This window comes from Ursus arctos, unplaced genomic scaffold (assembly GCF_023065955.2).
Source record: "Ursus arctos isolate Adak ecotype North America unplaced genomic scaffold, UrsArc2.0 scaffold_9, whole genome shotgun sequence".
Classification (NCBI taxonomy): domain Eukaryota; kingdom Metazoa; phylum Chordata; class Mammalia; order Carnivora; family Ursidae; genus Ursus; species Ursus arctos.
In genome coordinates this window covers 69,841,546-69,860,648 of record NW_026623111.1, presented here as the reverse complement: position 1 = coordinate 69,860,648, position 19,103 = coordinate 69,841,546, and the positions used below count along the sequence as shown (strand labels likewise).

At 43.2% G+C, this 19,103-nt stretch overlaps 1 protein-coding gene across 1 annotated transcript in view; it reads left to right on the top strand.

Annotated features, from left to right (window-relative positions):
* Positions 1 to 17,910, top strand: part of GPRIN3 (GPRIN family member 3) — a 61,435-nt gene extending 43,525 nt beyond the window's left edge. Inside the window, exon 2 of the mRNA XM_026509726.4 lies at positions 13,827 to 17,910. Coding sequence (XP_026365511.1) covers positions 13,941 to 16,286 — 2,346 coding nt within the window. The 5' untranslated portion in view covers positions 13,827 to 13,940 and the 3' untranslated portion in view covers positions 16,287 to 17,910. The remainder of the gene's footprint in view (positions 1 to 13,826) is intronic.
* Positions 17,911 to 19,103: the final 1,193 nt, after the last annotated feature.

The following is a 19,103-nucleotide window of genomic DNA, read 5'->3' as shown; positions in this document are numbered from 1 at the left end:
CATGATTTCCTCAGTATTTTAGGCAAAAAGAGACATTGTAATCAGTTACTTACAAGTCCCCAAATAAGAGGTACCCCATCTAGGGTTGGAATTAGGAGATGCCCATCTCTGTACACTGTGGATGTCTTTGGAGGAATAGAATTTGTTGTCTAAATTAGCCAACAGGAGAAAAGAACAAAAGATATATACGTATCATGTTTTTCCCTTTTTGTTAAGATCACATCTTCTTAAATGAAAATTGAGGCATGTACAAGATTATTTATGGTAGCACTATATCTCAGTATTTTTAACTACACTCCTCCCCCAAAATGTCCAGAATATATGGTTACCTTGGCTATATATGTAGGTCCTCAAGGAAAAATCTGTCTTCAAATGCTAGTAGGAACTAAATGAAAATCATAGAAACTATGGCATACGATGAAGGTAGGCTAAAATGTAAAAGGCAACATTCATTCATTCAGCGTGTTTGTGAGAGCTTATTATGGGCCGTTCATTTCACTAGGCATTTGGGGTATGTAAATGAGCAAAAGTAGATAAAAGTGGTGCCGTCTTAGAGCCTGCATTCCTGCAGGGGAAGACAGTCAACATGTGATACTCACAATAAGTGGGTAAATGTTTCAGTATTTTAAAAAGTGATTAGTGCTGGGGCGCCTGGGTGGCACAGTCGTTAAGCGTCTGCTTTCGGCTCAGGCCTGATCCCGGCATTCTGGGATCGAGCCCCACATTGGGCTCTTCTGCTGGGAGCCTGCTTCTTCCTCTCCCACCCCCCCTGCTTGTGTTCCCTCTCTTGCTGGCTGTCTCTCTCTGTCAAAATAAATAAATAAGATCTTTAAAAAAAAAAAAAGTGATTAGTGTTATGGGAAAAAAAATAAACCAGTATGCATAGAACTTCCGAAGTGACAGAGTGGGATGTCTGAAGACTTGCAACTTAGCAGTAGCCTAGTCTAGAGGGACCTCCCTGAGAGGGTGACAGACACATGCACAAAGACCTGAAGAAGCCCTGTGTGATCCCTCCATGTTCCTTCTCTAACTTCCCCTCCTACACAGCTCCAGCTGTCAGGCTGAACTCTTCACTCTTCCCCACAAGCTCCTGCCTTGGGACGGGCTGTGCCTCCTGCCTAGAGAACCAAGAATGAGGCAAAATGTCCTCAGTGCTTTGAGGGCACTAAAACAATAAAGAAGCTGCTACAGGAGATGAGAGACCAGATAGATGCTTTTGGGTGATGTTATCAGAGAAGGTCTTAGGGAGGAACTATCTTTCAAAAGTGCTTTTCAAATTTACTCACTTGCTATCTTCTCTTTTATCCGCATATATAATGAGTTCATGTTTAGTTCCCATTCCCATGCTCTTGGAGGCAATAGAGTTTGGATTTGGGACTTGGTTTTGAATTCCAACTCTTCCACTTATTAAACAAGCAACTTGGGTGAGCTGGATTTTTCAGAGCCTCAGTTTTCTCCTCTGTAAAAATTAAGATCAACCTTCTTCGAAAGTTGTCGGAAGAAAAGTAACATAGAAGGTCTGGCAAGTGATAATGAGAGAGGACACCAGTCATGAAAGGGAAATGAATCAGAGAGTGAGGGACAGTTTTTTAAACTGGGCTAAGGAGAGTGTATCTTATTTTATAGGTAATGGAGAACCATTAAATTGTTTTGCACCGAGAAGGGTCGTATCTGTATGTTTGTTTTAGAAAGATAACATTAGCAGCAAGTGGAGGGCAAGTTTTTGGGAATTGATGAAGCAAGAGCAGGTAAGGTGGCCTGATATTGCCCTGCTGTGAGATACGATCCATTCAGGGAAGCCTCGTGGCGTTTGAAGAGGTGGACTTGACAACTGACAATTAAAATATGTATTCTAAACTTTATATCCTTACATTTAATTAATTCTCATCATACAGACAAAATAAATAATCATTTTCATCGATGTTTTGACCTAATTTCGTAGAATTTGGCTTTAGGCCATTCTTGGATTTATTGCTTGAGGGATGTATATAATTGGAGAACCAGCCGCCAGAGCTACCTGCAATAGGAAACAGGCTGAAAAAGAAATCAACTGATAAACAGGAGTCAGAGAGTCTGGGAAAAGAAACTTCAGTAAACTTTTTTTTTTTTTTTTTTTTGATGGCCCAACAGGCATCACTTTAAAAAGCACTTTTCAGCTGTTGACTTTGAAAAATAATTACATTGCTCAGCTTGGAGCTTATAGATAGCCAGGATAGATAAGGAAATCCTGGTTTCCTTTAACTAGTTTCAGGGCCAGGCTAACCTGCTCGCATAGCAAAGAGCAGATAGAATTAGTGTGGGAGGAGAGACAAGCATAAGTCCATCATCACTGATAGAAAAGCCTCAGCGCGCGTCAATGTTCAGTTTTGCCCGGTTGAGAAGCACCAGCTTTTAATTTTTTTATTATGTTTGAATAGGCAATACATTGATATAGTTTAAAATTCAAAAAGTACAAAAGGCTATAGAGTGAAAAGTCTCCCCACACATCCTGTCCCCCAGGGACCCAGTTCCCCTCCTCTGATAGCAATTTCTTACCCTTGCGGAGATAATTTGATGTATACACAAGCAAAAGATATTCTTTGTCCCCTTTTAATACAAATGCATATTAAACATACTGCTTTGTATCTTAAGATTTTTAAAAATTATCCCTGGGTGTTTATTGTTTAACTTAATATATTTTGGAGATTATTCTATATCAATACATAAAGAGTTTTCCCTTCTTAAATATGGGTGCTTAGTATACCATTATATGAAAGTACCATGATTTTTATAAGTCACTCTCTCCCTATTAGTGGACTTTTAGATTGCTTCTAATCTTTTATTTCATGCAATGAATAACCTTGTACGTACTTCAATAAGTACGTTTATTTACTCATAAGGTTAGCACCTAATGTGGAATTGCTGAGTCAATGTGTATATATGTGACCTTGTATTTTTTGACAAGTATTAGCATATTGTTCTCTGTAGAAGCTGTACTAATTTGCATTCTCACAGGTAGAATACAAAGAACACTGTCTCTGACGGGAGAGCAGAAAACTACATCATTAATTTCTACCTAGCTGGAGTAAGTCCGAAGTCTCTCACACCCACTCACACACAGGTCTTCGTTCTAGGGATGTTCCTTATTATCACAGGTGAGTAAGCTCACATGCTCAGTCTGTGGTTGACAGGTTTGCCTCCCAGGAGCCCTTTGGCAATGTCCAGAGACATGTTCGATTGCCACAAATGGGCGGGTGGTGGTGCTGCTGACATCTTGTGGGTAGAGGCCAGAGACGCGGTGAAACTCTTACAGTGCACGGGGCAGTCCACCCACCTTGCCCTCCCCACAGAGCTACCTGGTCCAAAATGTCAGTGGTGCGGGCGGGAGCAACTCCGACCTAGATACACATCGACTTCCTCTCCATCACATTAAATACGTCTTTTCAACCTTAGGAATTCTTCATTCTCTCTAACCTAAGTTCTCTGCCAGATAAAATGATGTGCTTCCATAGTACATTTTTTAAATATTTTGTTTGTTACAACGTTTATATTGTATTGAAATTAATGATTTGCAGGAATTTTGGGCTCCTCAAAAATGTGACTATGTCTTATTTATATTTGATCCCGAATGTCTAGCACAAAGAAGGCACTCGGCTTATATTAACAGAATGACAGGATTTAGCAGTGCTTCCTAATTGTCTCAATGTGACTTAAGGGATGATAGTCTTTTTAATCAAAGACCATTCTTTTTTTACTCTTAGTTGCTTCACCTTTCTCTTACTTTCAAATGTCCATTTTTCGTTAGACTACACAGGCAATTTCTTCTAGCCTACGAAAACATTGTACCAGGAAATGTCAATTAAATAAAAAAGTATTGGCCTTTCCCCTGATTTGAACTCCTGTAGAGTTTATTACCTACCACAGTATTAGTCACTTAATTATATACTATCTTGCTCATTTATAACTTCTGACTGCATTTGTCTTGTCTCGTCAAATGGATTGAAATCTTCCTAAGGGCAAAAATCAAAACTTGTAAGTAGCTCATGAGGCCTAACGCGGTGTTTTACAGACTGTAAAGCAGGAGAGTGACAGGCTGCTTGATTCTTTTTTTTTTTTAATTACAACTCACAGACCAAACCCAAAGAAGATTCTGACCTCAGCAAAGAAAACTGTGCATTCTCAAAGAGCACTGAGGTTCTCCTTACAAACACCAGAAAGGCAGCTCTGCAGAAGGTCCAGACGTGAGGTTCCGAGGAATCTGTCTCCTTCAGAGTTTTCCCTCTCCCTGGTTTCCCTGTTCTCTCGAGGAGCACGAGAGCCCCAGCTGACCAGCTCTGTGCACAGCTTTTTTCCATTTCTGTTTCCTTCACCGCAAGCCCTGCCACCAGGCACGTTCCCATCGTTCAACATGATTAAAGACCCAAGTGTGGGAGGAGAGACTCCTGGCCCGTGTCTGACGTGAGCTAAAAGCAGAAATCACTAATAAGCTTTCAGCCTGCAGCTGGGTAACAAGGGTCTCCGCTTAGGTTCCCGCTCCACACACACCGGAGCTGCCTTTGCCAGAGGGAAAGCAGGTGGAGTGGAGGCCTGGTTTTAATGAGATCACCATGGTGTGTGAGAGGGGAAGTGCAGCAGCCAAGGAAAAAGGCAAGGTCAGGGAGGAGCGAAGCAAGGACAAGAGTACTTGTTTGTAAGGCTGAGTGATGCTAAATTTATCCTGAGAATATTGGGATGCAGGGCAGCTTTGATAATATCTCGCATAGGATTTTAAAATGCAAATGCAGAGCTGCTTAGTTTATTGCTAATAGCGTGTTGTTTAACCATCAGTTAGCCCCGAGATCCTGTTGCATTCTCTTTGCAATTAAAATAAGCTCGCAATCTAAGTCCCTCAAAGCTGAGTTGCAAAAGAAGAGGAAAACATTCAGATTTGAATATCTATCAGGCAGACCAAGGAAATGAGAAGAGCCAGCTTGATTAGAGAAGGGAGACAATAACAAAACAAATGTTTTAATCATTTTTCCCCAGAAGAGTTCAATTAAAAAAAAAAACTTACTTTAGGCATTTTTTTAAACAGCAGCTTTGATATTTAGCTATGAGTTATCTCCACAGGTAGGAAAATGGAGCTATTCATGGGTTACTTTTTCAGGTCATTAAAACCTGAGTCTTGATTTTGCTAAGAACCTAAAAGTTCATGTCTCACACACACATGCTTTAAAAAGGAAAACCTCATTATTGTGTTAATTTTTGAATTAGCTAAAAGTTTCTTCTTCAAATGATATTCTTTAGACAGGGGTTTAGGAGAATATAAAAAGTAAACATTATCGCTGGACCATTTAAAACAGACTCCTAAAATATATTGCACAGTTCCTGCCTTCTTAGGTAAATGATGCCAAAATAATAATTTTTAAAATAATAATTATTCATAATTATCTGTTATCTTCCCTAAACTATGCTCTGTCTTTATCTCTTTTAAATGCTGTAACAGTAAAGCAAGGCAGGTAAATTGAGTTTTGTGAAATTTTTCCTCAGATAAAAGGATGTTAACGGATGGTCTGGGGACGATTTCCAGGCGTGAACCCCCTAAAATTATCTGCAGGTGTGTGTGTGTGTGTGTGTGTGTGTGTGTGTGTGTGTGAACATCTGTGTTTCTAGAGAAGGGGTCCTTATTTTTCATCAGCTTCTCAGAAAAGTCTGTGGCCCTTAAAATGTCCAAATGACTTCTGTTCGTTTGAATTAGGAATAGGGTTTTGGAGCGGGAGAGCAAGGTTCTGGTCTCATGGAGTCGAAGAAAGAATCTCGTGGACAAAGGAGAGTGAGCAAAGCGATACTGTTTTATTACGCAAGGATACAGGAAAGCTCTCAGGAGTGGGAGTGGTGTAGTTTTGAATGTCGGTGAAGTTTGATGGGGTGAGGTCCGGAACCGACAGCCAGAAAAGAATTCCTGAGATGTCATTGGTGCAAAAGGTGGTTTTATGAAAGCACAGGGACAGGACCCACGGGTGGAAAGATCTGCAGCACCGAGGTCAGGAGGGGTGGCTGATTATATACTTGGGAGTTGGGGGTAAGGAAAAGAGACGTTTTCAAAAGAACTTTCAAAGAACTTTCATATGCTAAACAGGACCTACGAGATCCTGGAGGCCTTGCTGTAGTTAAGGTTGTTTTTCCCTCTAGCAAGGCATATTAACCTTAAGACCATTGGGAGCTTCCTGCCTCAAGTATTTGTCAGTGGGCTGCAGATTATAAGGACATTTAATTTTATCTACATTTCCTTCTGGAAGTTAGGCCATTGATAAGAATGCTAAGACATTTGTAAACTGAGGGAGACTCCTGTCCTGCAGGACTGTAATCTCTAGAAGTTAACTGTTTTTTCTTTCCTTAGCTTTAGGGCAGCGGGCAGTGCCTGAGGAATGTCACACAGGTCCCACCTGGGAGGGGGGATGTGCTGGAGTGTCAGCGTGTGTTTTGCCCTCAGCTTGCCTTCTGCTCCCTCATCAGTCTCAAGGCTCTGTTTCCTGAGTTTTGTGTTGTTTCCCTTGTCTGATGATGCTTCCTCCCCGGTTCATGGCACTTGCCTCCATGAAAAGTGCCCTGTTTGCCCCCTTCTGTGGACTCTGGAGTTGGAGGGTCACGTGTGTGGTCTTGCCTCAGTTTCCAGACCTGCAAAGTGGGACTCCTAGTAGGTCCAGCCTCAGAGAGTTATTCTGAGGATCAAACACGTTCACCTACAGAACAGTGTCTGGAAGACAGAAAGCAAATCAGTAGGCGCCTGCTGATACCTGTGATTCTGTCCCTTGTGAATTTAGAAGCCGCCTGTTCCGGTTTTTGTGTTTGACAAAAGAGGGGGGATAGACTTGGGGTCTTCATGCTTCTTAGAGCCCTCTTTTCCTTCTAGGTTTTCATCGGGCCCTGCTTACAGTGGGATTCAATGAGGTAATAATAAGCCGTGCGTTTGTTTTTCTAGAACAGCATTGAACAAAAAAACTGAATAGGCAGAGGAATGGAGCTTGTTTTCCTGCGCCTTTATTACAGGAACCATTAGGGTTGAAAGTCTACCTGGCGCGGTGAGTGGCACTAGCCGAGCCGCCTTCTTGTCTCTCCAGCCATTCTGACTTGCTTTAGATGCAGTTCGAAGGGAAGAACCAGTGTTTCAGCTAGTATCTTTGAAGTGCATTTGAGGCAGCTGTTAGTGTGAAGGTATGAATTTTTAAAGAAAGAATGAGTTGCTTTTCCTAGCTTGTGGGTGTTTCTTGGGATTGAATCACCTCTCCTTAAAACTGTGCACTGGCAGGATCTGCTGGGCTCAGAATGCAAATATCTAGGCGAAGTTTCTTGATAAAAGGGAGAAGAAAAAATCAGGTTGAATAGGATGCCAGATGACATTTTTCTCTTTATCCTTTTCTTAAGGATTAATAGTCTCTTACCTCTTGCCTCCCTGTTCTTCAAGCATCTTTGCATACCCACCTGAAGGCTAAAAGCTGCTGTCGGATGCCTGGAGACAGAGGTATCACCAAGGTTTCTGTAACACTTGCTTAAAATGTCACTGAAGAGATGCGATGACATCCTGAAGTCCTTGTTCTAGCAGTGCGGCAGTTCTGAAGGAGGCAAGGCTAATTGCTGCCCACGGGATTACCCCCGCGACCCGCAGCCTATCGGCATCCTGCTGGTCCAAGCCGGCCAAGCCTCTCTCCGTTCTCTCTGTCTAATGCTCTTTCCACCAGAGCAGTTTTGGAGCAAATCACAAAGGGCTGAGATTCCCTGCTGCTTGTCTTATTAAGCGTGGGTGTCTGTTATGAAAATAGGCAGCGTGGCATAGTAGTGGAACCCACTATTTTCAGGATGAATGGTGGTTGTGGCAGCCTTCAACAAGGCAGGTTGTTCATAAAGTGACCAGTTAGGAACGTCATTGTTTCTGTGTCAGTGCCATCCAGGCTGCCCCTGAGTTGTAACCACTTGCAAAAAAGAAGTCTCTTTGTCCTCTAGAGATGATATATATATATATATATTTCCCCCCCTTTCTTTCCATTTTCTTTCCACAGTTACGGATAATAAGGAAGCAGCACAGAAGGAGCCCAGGCATTTGCATCCATTAAAATTCAGTTCAATAGAAATTACAGCTGTAGGAGCGCCTGGGTGGCTCAGTCGTTAAGCATCTGCCTTCGGCTCAGGTCATGATCCCAGGATCCTAGGATCGAGCCCTACATCGGGCTCCCCGCTTCTCCCTATCCCTCTGTCTGCTGCTCCCCCTACTTGTGCTCACTCTTTGTCAAATGAATAAATAAAATCTTTAAAAAAGAAAGAAAGAAATTATAGGTCTTCAGCCTTGAGTAGGTTATTTAACCCCTGAGCCTCAGTTTCCTCCTTGTAAAAGGTGGATAATGGGTACCTTGCAGGCTTGCTGCATTGCTGCAACAAGGCCTTAAATCCTTGCTCATGATTTTATGGGCAGAAGGAGCAAAGGGACATGCTCTTAAGGGTCTAGTACCCATCAAACTTAAAGACAAATTCAGAGGTGCCATTAGCTCCTATGCGATTCGTGGCCAATTCAGAAAGAATTCATTTTGTTACAGAGAGTCTCTTAAGAGCATTCATATTCACCAGTGCAAATGACAAAGACGAAAAGGGCTTCCTCTTGGACTGACTTTAGTCAGTCTCCTCTGAGCCCTTTTTTTTTTTTAAAGATTTTATTTATTTGAGAGAGAGCGTGCACTAGAGAGAGAGAGCAAGCACGAGTGGGGGGCAGAGGGGGAAGGAGAAGCTGAGCAGGGAGCCCAACGAGTGGTGCTGGATCCCAGGACCCTGGGATCATGACCAGAGCCAAAGGCAGACACTTAACTGACTGAGCCACCCAGGCACCCCCTCTGAGCCTTTTTTACTTGGCCTAGGTCTTGGGCTTCCATGCCTGTCCTTGCAGAGTCCAGTTTTGGCAAGAATCCTGCTAAGCCAGTTTATCCTCCTACCCTTAATATCTGACATCCTCAATAACAGATCAAATTTCTCACCCTCCCACTATCCCCTAGTTGATAGCTGATCATCTGGCCTGCATTCAGTAAGAATCCCCCTACCATTGATGTCTCCTCTCAGTAATTTTGCATCCACTGACACCCCCCGCATTTGCTCCTTAGTTATAAATTCCCACTTATTCTTGCAATTGTATTTGGAGTTGAACTTGATCTTTCTCTCCTTATGCAATAGTCTTGACACCTATCCCAATAGTCCCGAATAAAATCTTCCTTACCATTTTCACAAATGTCAGAATAATTTTTTCTTTACCACAGATCAAAGCCTAAATACCGAGGTTTTCAAAAGAAACTAATGCTCATGAGGTGTTTAATATGTGCCAAGATGCTGTTTGTTCTAAATGCTAAATCTATTCTGTGCAGCGCCTGCGTGGCCCAGTCCGTGAAGCGCCTGCCTTCGGCTCAGGTCATGATCCCAGGGTCGTGGGATCAAGTCCTGCATCAGGCTCCTTGCTCAGTGGGGAGTCTGCTTCTGCCTCTGCCCCTCCCCCCAGTTTATGCTCTCTCTCTCTCTTTCTCAAATAAATAAATAAAATCTTTTAAAAATAAATAATCTGTTCCTCACAACATCCCAGTGAGGCAGTGCTATTATTATTACCCTCAATTTACAGATTAAAGGGCTTCCCTGAGATGTTAATTTCTTGCCCAAACACACAGAGCTGGAGCTAGCTGGTGGAACTGATACTCTAATCCAGGAATTCTGGCCCCATGGTCCATGTTCTTAAACATAATGCCAACCTGCCCTCAGAGGACCAAAAATTAGGTTGGGAGGTCTATTCTGTCAGTGTTCTTAGAGCAAAGTTCTCAAATGTAGCTGCCCTCACAAGCCTAGGTTAGTAATATTAACTAGGAAAGCAAGGTAGGTGGGGAATGCATCACCCCGGAAGTCCAGCTCATCAGGGTGGCCAGCCCTCATCATCACCACCTAGTGGCTGCTGTCTGGTAATGTATGCCTTCTGAGTTTTTAAAGATTAACAAAAAGAGAGAAATCTGAGTTTTTATGAAAGAGCTCTTCAATTTGAAAAAGAAAGAAAGAAAGAAAGAAAGAAAGAAAGAAAGAAAGAAAGAAAGAAAGAAAGAAAGAAAGAAAGATAGATAGGGGAGAGGGAGGGGGGAAGAGACAGGGCGGGGGTGGGGAGAAAGGGAGAGAAAGGGAAACCATGCAGTACACACCCGGCCTCCTGCCCTCACGCATGTGTGCATTTGCTCGCTCGCTATCCTTCTCTCTCTCTCTCTCTCTCTCACTCACACACACACACACACACACACACACACACACACACACACCTGCAGCAGGGATTTATTCCGCCTGTGGACTACCTGTTTGTAATTTCATTTTTAGAGGTTATTAAACCTTACCTTAATGGACTCAGCTTGATTTTAAAAGATAAATACTCCTTACTCTAAACCACCAAGTGATTACACTTTTAAATGTCCTATTTGTCTAACCTACTGGAGACGATAGATTTCTGCTTTTGGTTGCAGAGAGGAGGGGAAAAGAGGGGAAGTGGGTTTTTTTCTGGGTATATGAAGATGCTGTGACAATTACTTTAGCAGATTTGTTTGAGAGAAATGTTGATTTCTTATCTACCCATGAATCAAGAGATTTCAAATTACAGGTATTAGCCAAGCAATCGGGTTTTTCTTTTTGATTCTTGAGCTGTTGGATAATTTTACTTCTATTAACAAATAAAAGAAAACACCCTTTCAAAGTTAGAGTAGTATAAGCAGCTAGCTATCTGTGGAAAATGGAAGTCAGTGCAGTGAATTCTGAGAGTTTTCTGAAATCCGTCGTCTTTTTCTAAGTCTGCCAACTTCTCTTGCTGAACTTTGAGCTGTTTCTGTTTCACAGTCGTCTTTGGCAAACCAGGTCTCTTGGCCCCCGCTATAGAACACAGGAGATGTTCTGTACTCCCAGCTTCATGAAACCTTTCAGCTTTTGTAGCAGCTGTCCACTGTCCTTGCTTTTAATTGTCTAACCCTGAATTGCAGATAAAGTTTCATAAATAAGATATAACCGTTTTCTTTCAAAAATAGCACTCTTTTGTGTTTTTGTTAATATTCCATGTCATGGGTTAAAATTTAAAATCCTATTATTTGGACGTTTGGCAGGGCTTTAATAATGGCCATTTTGGAGGGAAATGGGATCAATTAACACCTTTTTATGCACAAGACTTTGCACTGTGTCCTGTGGAGTGAACAGAAAAGAATCAATAAGCCTGTACCCTTCCCTCCTGGAACTTGAAGTCCTTTTGGAGAAATACCAGTAACAAAGGTACGAAAACAGTGCCTAAGGAGGATGCAGATAACCACAGCTGTATGATTTTAAAAAGAGAAAGAAACTTTATGACTTGAAAGCTTTAGAGGCCTCCAGAAAGAAAATGAGATCTGAGTGGAGTCTTGAAGAAGGGATAGGCTTTTTGAGCATGAGAACAGAGAGTGGGAGGAAAGGCATACTAAAGGCAGGTGAGAAAGGAGAGGAGAAGATGGGTTTGGGGCCCAGCAAGTGATTGCAACAGAAAATTCCGGTAAGGAAGAAATGGAATATAAACCTGAGGCAAGGGTTTGAGTGAGCAGAAAGTAGTCAAGATCAAGGATGGGAAGATATTCAACCGGTTCATATGCATAATGAAGTTACAAGGAAGAGCTTGTTTGGAGGAGAAAATAAGCTGGATATATATTTTAAAATTCAGATATACTTTTAAAAATTTAGTCTTTTCCCACCTTCAGTACCTCCATCTCTCTTCTTCTGTCTTCAACTCATCACACGCCTTCCATTAAGACCTAATATGTCTCATTCTAAATATTTTTAGAATTTATATACTCATACACAAATATGTCTGCCCACACGCACAGCGTGTATTTTAGGTCATTGTGTGTTTAGGTTAGTGTAGTATTTTAGGTCATTATTTTACAAAAATGAAAACCTATATATTCTTTTCCTTGCCTTGCCCTGCTTGCTCAGGCAGACCTAGGGGAAATCCCTCCCAAGTGAAAACTTACAGCCTAATTAGCTATTTCTTTTAATGGTTGCATAACGCTCCATAGTAGAGATATGTCATGATGTGTTCCAGTAGTCCCCCTATTCGTGGAGATCAGTTTGTTTCCAGTTTTTTGCCCCTACAAATAGTACTTCAAGCATATTGGATCTCTATCTAGACATGCTAGTATTTTATTTCTGTGGATAGAGTTGGGATCACCGAGGACATGTGTATTTTTCATTTTAAAAACTAAACTCCTTCCCTAAGAAAGCTGTAACAGGACACAGTTTGCACCTACAATTATTAAAAATACTGCCTTTCACTAGGTCTCCCCAGGCCATAATGTTATAGCTCTTTTTTTTTTTAAGTTTTTGCAAGTGCTATTGATATAAAAGTAAAATTTCATTGTTATTTTTTTGCATTCCTTTGACTGCAAATGAATTTGATCTTCCATGAGCTTGCTGTGTGGCTTTTCTGTTTTGCAAGCTGCATTTTTGTATTCTGTGTCTATTTTTCCAACGAACTATTTTGTCTCCCTGTAAATTTTTTTAAGAGAAAGAGAACACACATGCAAGCCAGCGTGCGAGTGGGGGAGAGGGGTTGGGAGGGGAGGGGCAGAGGGAAAGAGAGAGAGAGAGAGAGAGAGGGAGAATCTTTTTTTTTTTTTAAAGATTTTATTTATTTATTTTGACAGAGATAGAGACAGCCAGCGAGAGAGGGAACACAAGCAGGGGGGAGTGGGAGAGGAAGAAGCAGGCTCAAAGCGGAGGAGCCTGATGTGGGGCTCGATCCCATAACGCCGGGATCACGCCCTGAGCCGAAGGCAGCCGCTTAACCGCTGTGCCACCCAGGCGCCCCGAGAGAGGGAGAATCTTAAGCAGACTACATACCCAGTGTGGATCTCCACACGGGACTCAATCTCATGACCAGATCATGACCTGAGCCGAAATCAAGAGTTAGACGCTTAACCAACAGAGCCCCAGGCACCCCATCTCCTGTAACTTTTTAAGAGCTTCTGCTATATTATACATATTTTGTCCTCTAGGGTTTTAAACATTTGTTTTCCAAAACTATCGTATTTGTTTATGGTATCTTTTGCCATACCGAACTCTTGGGTTTTATGCAATCACTTATGTTTTTGGTTTTTCTTATAATTTCTGTATTTTCTCCCTTGCCAAAAGAAACCTACTCTCTCTGCCCCTAGATTGTATTTACGTTTCCTAGATTTTCTTACAGGATTTTTGTTTATTTAATTGTTTATTTTACATTTTAACCTCTAATCAATCTAAATCCATCTAGGATTTGTTTTGGGAGATGGTGTAAGATAAAGATCTCGTTTTCTTTTCTTCCAGGTGTGTTAACAGTTTGCCACCTCCTTATATTAGATAATCTATCATTTTGCCACTAAATTGAAATGCCTCTCTTGTCATATATTAAATCTTCGTTTATATGTGGATCTATTTCTAGATATTCTATTTCATGTATCTGTTTAGGCCTATTTCAATACTGACTGATTTGATTACAGTAGCTTTATAGGATTTTCTGATAGCAGGTAAATCAGACTGCACAAATGACTTTTGGGTAGTTACCATATGCTTAAGTAAATACATTAAAAACCTATTTCCTAGACAGCAATGGGATGCAAGCAGATACTAATGTACCGAAATAAGACTTGTATAATTAAAATAGTTTTTTCAAAATCTTTCTTCCCAAGATCTATTTTTATATCAACAGATATAGGAGAAAAAGTTTTAATGTGCTTATAAGATCTTGGACAAATGACCAGTTGGTGTATTTTCGGTCCTTAACTGCTGTACCATATTAATGATACTGTTTCTCTCATTTGCAGATTGATCCCTCAGATGAATCATCCCTGACTGAGGCTTCGCTCTGAGCTAATACTGCTTCCCAGAGGGAGCACTGCTCTGGGGAGAGCTCTGAGGTTTTCCTGAAGAAAAATTCCATGGGGACTGTACCTGACCCTTTGAGATCGGCTAAAACTTCCTTGATCACAGCTTCTGGAAAAGAAGAGGATCTAGGAGAAGTGCAGCCTGCCTCACCTCGGCCTCAACCAGCCCTCCTCTGTAAGAACACCAATGGCCTTTCTGGCCCTCCTGAAGAGCCAGTCCTCAGCCCCAGGGCAGCTGCTGAGGCCCTGATGCAGGCCTTCAAGCATGAGACCACCCAGCCAGACATGTCTTCTCCTGGTGTCTTCAATGAGGTGGAAAAGGCGTCTCCTCCATGCAACTCTCCTGGCAATACCCAGCTGCCAGGAAGCAGCGAGCCCACAGCACCAGCTCCGTGTTCTGCAGCAGGAAAGGATATTCTAGACGAAGCATTTACAATGCCAGCCAATCAGCACACCCAGCAGGGCATCCCAGGTGACCAGCTCCATGCCAGCCCCTCAGCAGGACCTGAGGATACACTACTGAAAACACAGAAAACCTCAGATGGGGAGCAGCCTGAAAAGTCAAGTTGTCCTGTGGGCAGCAGCCGGGGCAACAGCAAAGCTCAAGTGCCCTGTGATTTCCTTTCTCAAGAAACAGTCCAGGGACTGATGCAAACTGCAAATACAGTGGCCAGGGAGTTGAGCCACACCTCCTCTCCTGTTGGCAGACCTGAAGGGGAAAGGCCGGGAGCCATTCACGACTCCCAGACAAGGTCCTGTGAATCTCCAGCAAGAGAAGACACATGTTCTGGGCACAAACAGCCCTTGGCCACCCCCTCGGACAGCCAGGCTGTGACTTCTGTGACACCTCTACCACCCCACCTCACTAGCCAAGGGTCCACATTTCCTCCAGATCTGGGAAAGGGGCCGCTGCCCTCACAGCACCAGGTGTCAAGGTTCAAAGAAGCAAGTACAATGACCAGCCACGCTGCAGGTGAGGTCGGGGAAGTTCCCAGCAGGGCTCGGCAAGATGCCGAGGTGCAGGCGGTGGCGAGTGTCGAGAGCAGATCCGTCTCCACCAGCCCCAGCATCCTCACTGCGTTCTTAAAGGAGATCCCCGTTCCTGAGCGTGTGGAGCTACAGGAGCGGCTGCGTGTCGTTTGCCGCGGCGGTGGCCATGGGAGCCACACACTGGAGCTGTCTGACGACATCCTAGCGCCCCCGGAGTCGAGCCAGTCCCCTGGCATCATGCCAGAGGTGCACATCCAGGCAGCGGTTTCCACCGCTTGCCAAGGGGAATGTAAACTGGTGAGCCTACCAGGTGAGCGCCTGCAAATCTCCTCGATCACTGTGGCACCCGGGAATGCTCGGGGTCTGTGTGAGGAAGACGGGAGGTCCGCAGGAATGACGCCGACGAGGGAGGAGCCCACCTCCAAACAGCTTCCAGGTGGGAATTCTGGCGCCCGGAAGGCTAGCCCCACTGACCAGATTTCCATCCGCGCGGGAAGTCAAACTGAAACAGATCGTGAATTGGGGAAATTTGAAACCAGGCCATCTGAGTTTGCAGTGAAAACCACAGATGGTCCCCAAACAAACCCAGATTGCAAACCCTCTGACTCTTGCGGCCCTGCCAGCAAAGCCAACCAGCCCGGGAGCTGGGCTCCCGCGGACAAAGGAGATGCAAGAGAGCAGCAGGCAGCATCTCCGCACGCAGACAAACAACAGGAGTGTCGGCGCCCCGCTAGCCTCGATGCCAGGGCCGGCGCAGAGGCCAGAACCCTGCTGCTCAATCCTGCATCTCAAGACAGTGGCGGCGCGGGGGCAGCTGCCAGTCCGACGCCGTCCCCGGTCAGGAAGAACCAGGAGGGTACCCTGGAAGAAAACCGGCAGACCAAGCCGGCCACCAGCCTGAGCCTGCCGTCTGATTCCCTGGGTGACTCCAGTCCAGGTTCCGGCAAGCGGACCCCTTCTCGCCTGGTCAAAGCCAGCCCGCGCCGCGCCAGCCGCGTCAGCGAGTTCCTCAAGGAGCAGAAGTTAAATGTGACGGCGGCGGCCGCGCAGGTGGGACTCACCCCCGGAGAGAAGAAAAAGCAGCTGGGCGCCGACTCCAAGCTCAAACAGTCCAAGCGCGTCAGGGACGTCGTGTGGGACGAGCAGGGCATGACCTGGGAAGTGTACGGCGCCTCCCTGGACCCGGAGTCCCTGGGTATCGCGATCCAGAACCATCTACAAAGACAGATCAGGGAACACGAGAAATTAATCAAAGCTCAAAGCGGCCAGACCCGGAGATCCATTTCCTCAGATACTTCTTCCAATAAAAAGCTCAAAGGAAGGCAGCACAGCGTCTTGCAGTCCATGCTGCAGAACTTTCGACGCCCCAACTGCTGTGTCCGTCCTGCCCCTTCTTCTGTGTTAGATTGAAAGGAACGTGTGTATGGGAGCCTTTGTGCACAGTTACGGCATTCCCGAGTGTCTGTGTATGCCAGAGCTCACTTAGTTATTTTCCGGGAGACCAGGAGGAGAAAGCAAGTATTAACTCTAGGAGGTTGCTATGAAGCATTGTTGGGTCCTTCGGTTGGGGCTCAATAAATATAAATATTTCAATTCGAAAGAAAGAACAAGAGAAAAGAAGAAAGCTTCACTGAAGTTTAATGACCTTAACTAAGAGGAGATAATATTCACTGGGTTTTTTTATTCTGATGTTGCTTCTGGAACTAGCATTGTCATTAAACATGTGTCATTTTGTATTACTGCCTCAGTTTATCACACTGTGGTGTTTCCATTGAAATCCCTGCTTAATATTAAAAATAGCAAAAACACTACTAGCAAAAACACTGTTAGACTTTCTAGTCATATTGCAATAAGAATGCCATGACCACAGAAAATTTAAATAGATGATAAGAACTAAAATGTAAAAAATGTGAAACAAATTTTGACTCACTCTTAGGCCAGATGACGTTAAGTGAAAGTATTTAAATGCATAAAATATGAAACATGAATTAATATTTGTAAACATCTGCAGATAACTGTTTTGTAAACCTTGTTATACCGTTAATAAATGTAAGAAAGGTATGTTAGGAAAATTAGCTAAGCTTTTGAATATGAATACTGCCCACATTAAAACATGAATTTATATATACAGATATCCCCTGCACTGAAGGCAAGGGACATCTCTATGATTCTGACTAGATTAAATTCATATTTCTTTAGAGGAAGTACATCGACCGAATTCTTAGGAGTCATCGAATTATTAATAATACTAAAGTTTGTGTTGTACAGGTGTTCTCCAAAAACATTCTACTGAAACTGTTAAGGTTTCAATAAGGAATTATAAATAGCCAGTTTACCACTCTCTTTTCTGTGTTGAAAAAAAGAACTAACAAAAGCAATATATTTAATTTCGACTCCTGTAAACAGGATGCAGTTTCTATTTTTCTTTTGACTTGCTTGGTCAGTAGCTACTTGTTCAGTAGCTTCTAATAGAAATGTAGTCAACACCAAATAGAACGAGCTTCCTCACAGTTTTTGTTATGCAGACGAATATTATCTAATTGCTAAGTTTCTAATCTGTAGTACAAAGGTAACCTGTGTGAACTTAACTGATTTTAAGAGAAATACCATCATATTCCATCCTTCAAATTCAATAACAGAGGCCTTTACTAAAACGTTGTTTGAGCTTCGGGCGGGCTATAGTTTTTGAGAACGTTAAGTGTCTGAGCGCAGCCTGCACCTGTCCTCAGGAGCGTGTCCTTCATACCAGTGCGTGTCTTGCAGGGCACTGGGCTGGGATGGCCAGCAGTGGCTTGAGAGCTGGGGGAGTGTGGAAGAGGGAAATGAGATAGGGCCCTGGAAAAGTTTCCCCTCCTAGATTCACTGTAGAGAGATCGCTGGCCTCCACCTTGCATTTAGAAAATCAGATTGTTCAATGTGGGAGGGGTGCTCGCCGGTTGCCTTGTCTGAACTTGTTCCCCTTGACGAGCCAGAAAAGAGTGTCTGGCTATGGTATTCTTTCTGGAGACTCACAAATGCCATTGGTGCAGGAAGCTCACGCTCTCTGTTTTGGCCTTTTTTTTTTTTTTTTTTTAATTCTCTTTTGCAGATTCTGCATATCTAGGGAAGAATCGTACCTGAACTTTAACACCACATGCTAAACTGGGCACAACCCAAATTAGTATATAGCCATTGGTTTCTTTCAAAGCAATTGGAGTGTGTATGAAGACTGCCTAAATAGACTCCAGTCACAGCGCTCCGAGCCTAAGAATGGTAAAATTACGGTTGTTATCCTTGGAACTTACAATGAGTTTTTAATGAGGTGCATTTTTCCATTTCTTACCAATTGGCCTCTTTTAAGAACACTACCTGAGGTAGAAATTGCCATCAAATTAGCAATCAAATTATTATTAATGGTTAGAGATTTAGTCTAAAACTCTCTCTTTTGGCCCTGAGTACCCATTCGTAGTAGTGTTCGTGTGGCTTTTGTTGGAGCTGCCTCGGCCAGGATGTAATCTCCCCCCACTTCCTCCCTGCCTGTCTCCCTCCCACGTTGGCATACGTGCTGGGTATCCGCAGAGAACACCCTGTGTACACAGCAGCAGCTGTCGGCAGTACCCGCTCCAGATGGGTGGGCCCCAGGTAATCCTCTGCCGGGAAGTGGCTAGAACAGGCTGTTCCCGCATTAAAATCGGAGAGAAAGAAGAATTTAGCACCTGGTAATAATATTTATTTTCGTGAGTTTGGAGTAAGCACGTGAATTATAAATAGCTAAAGTTAAATTATAAATTTGTAATTCTAAATTTATAAATTACGAAATTTATAAATTATAAATAGTCCAAGTTAAAAATGAAGCAGAGGCCTGACAGAGTTGTCGGCATGTGTCGCGCATGAAACAAACCAATTAAGAAAATTACATTGAATTCCTTAAAACTAAATTTAGCGTTGCGGTTGTGCCTCTCAAAGTTAAGTCTTCATGTTTGATGGAGTACCTTTAACTGGTTGTCTTTGGTACTGGAACTAGGCTTTCCTCCTTAACCTTTAATTGTTTAACTCTTCATGCTTACTTCTCCCACACTCCAGAGATTGTCACAAAATAGTACAAAAGCTTTCTTGTTTGGTTGTTTATTGACTCTTAAGGAAGGAAGAGCTTTTCAAAACAGTAATGAAATAGACCATCCAATGGCGAAATAAGGAACCTATTGAAGCCAGCCATGCTTTTGCTGTATGATACCCTAGGTACTCACC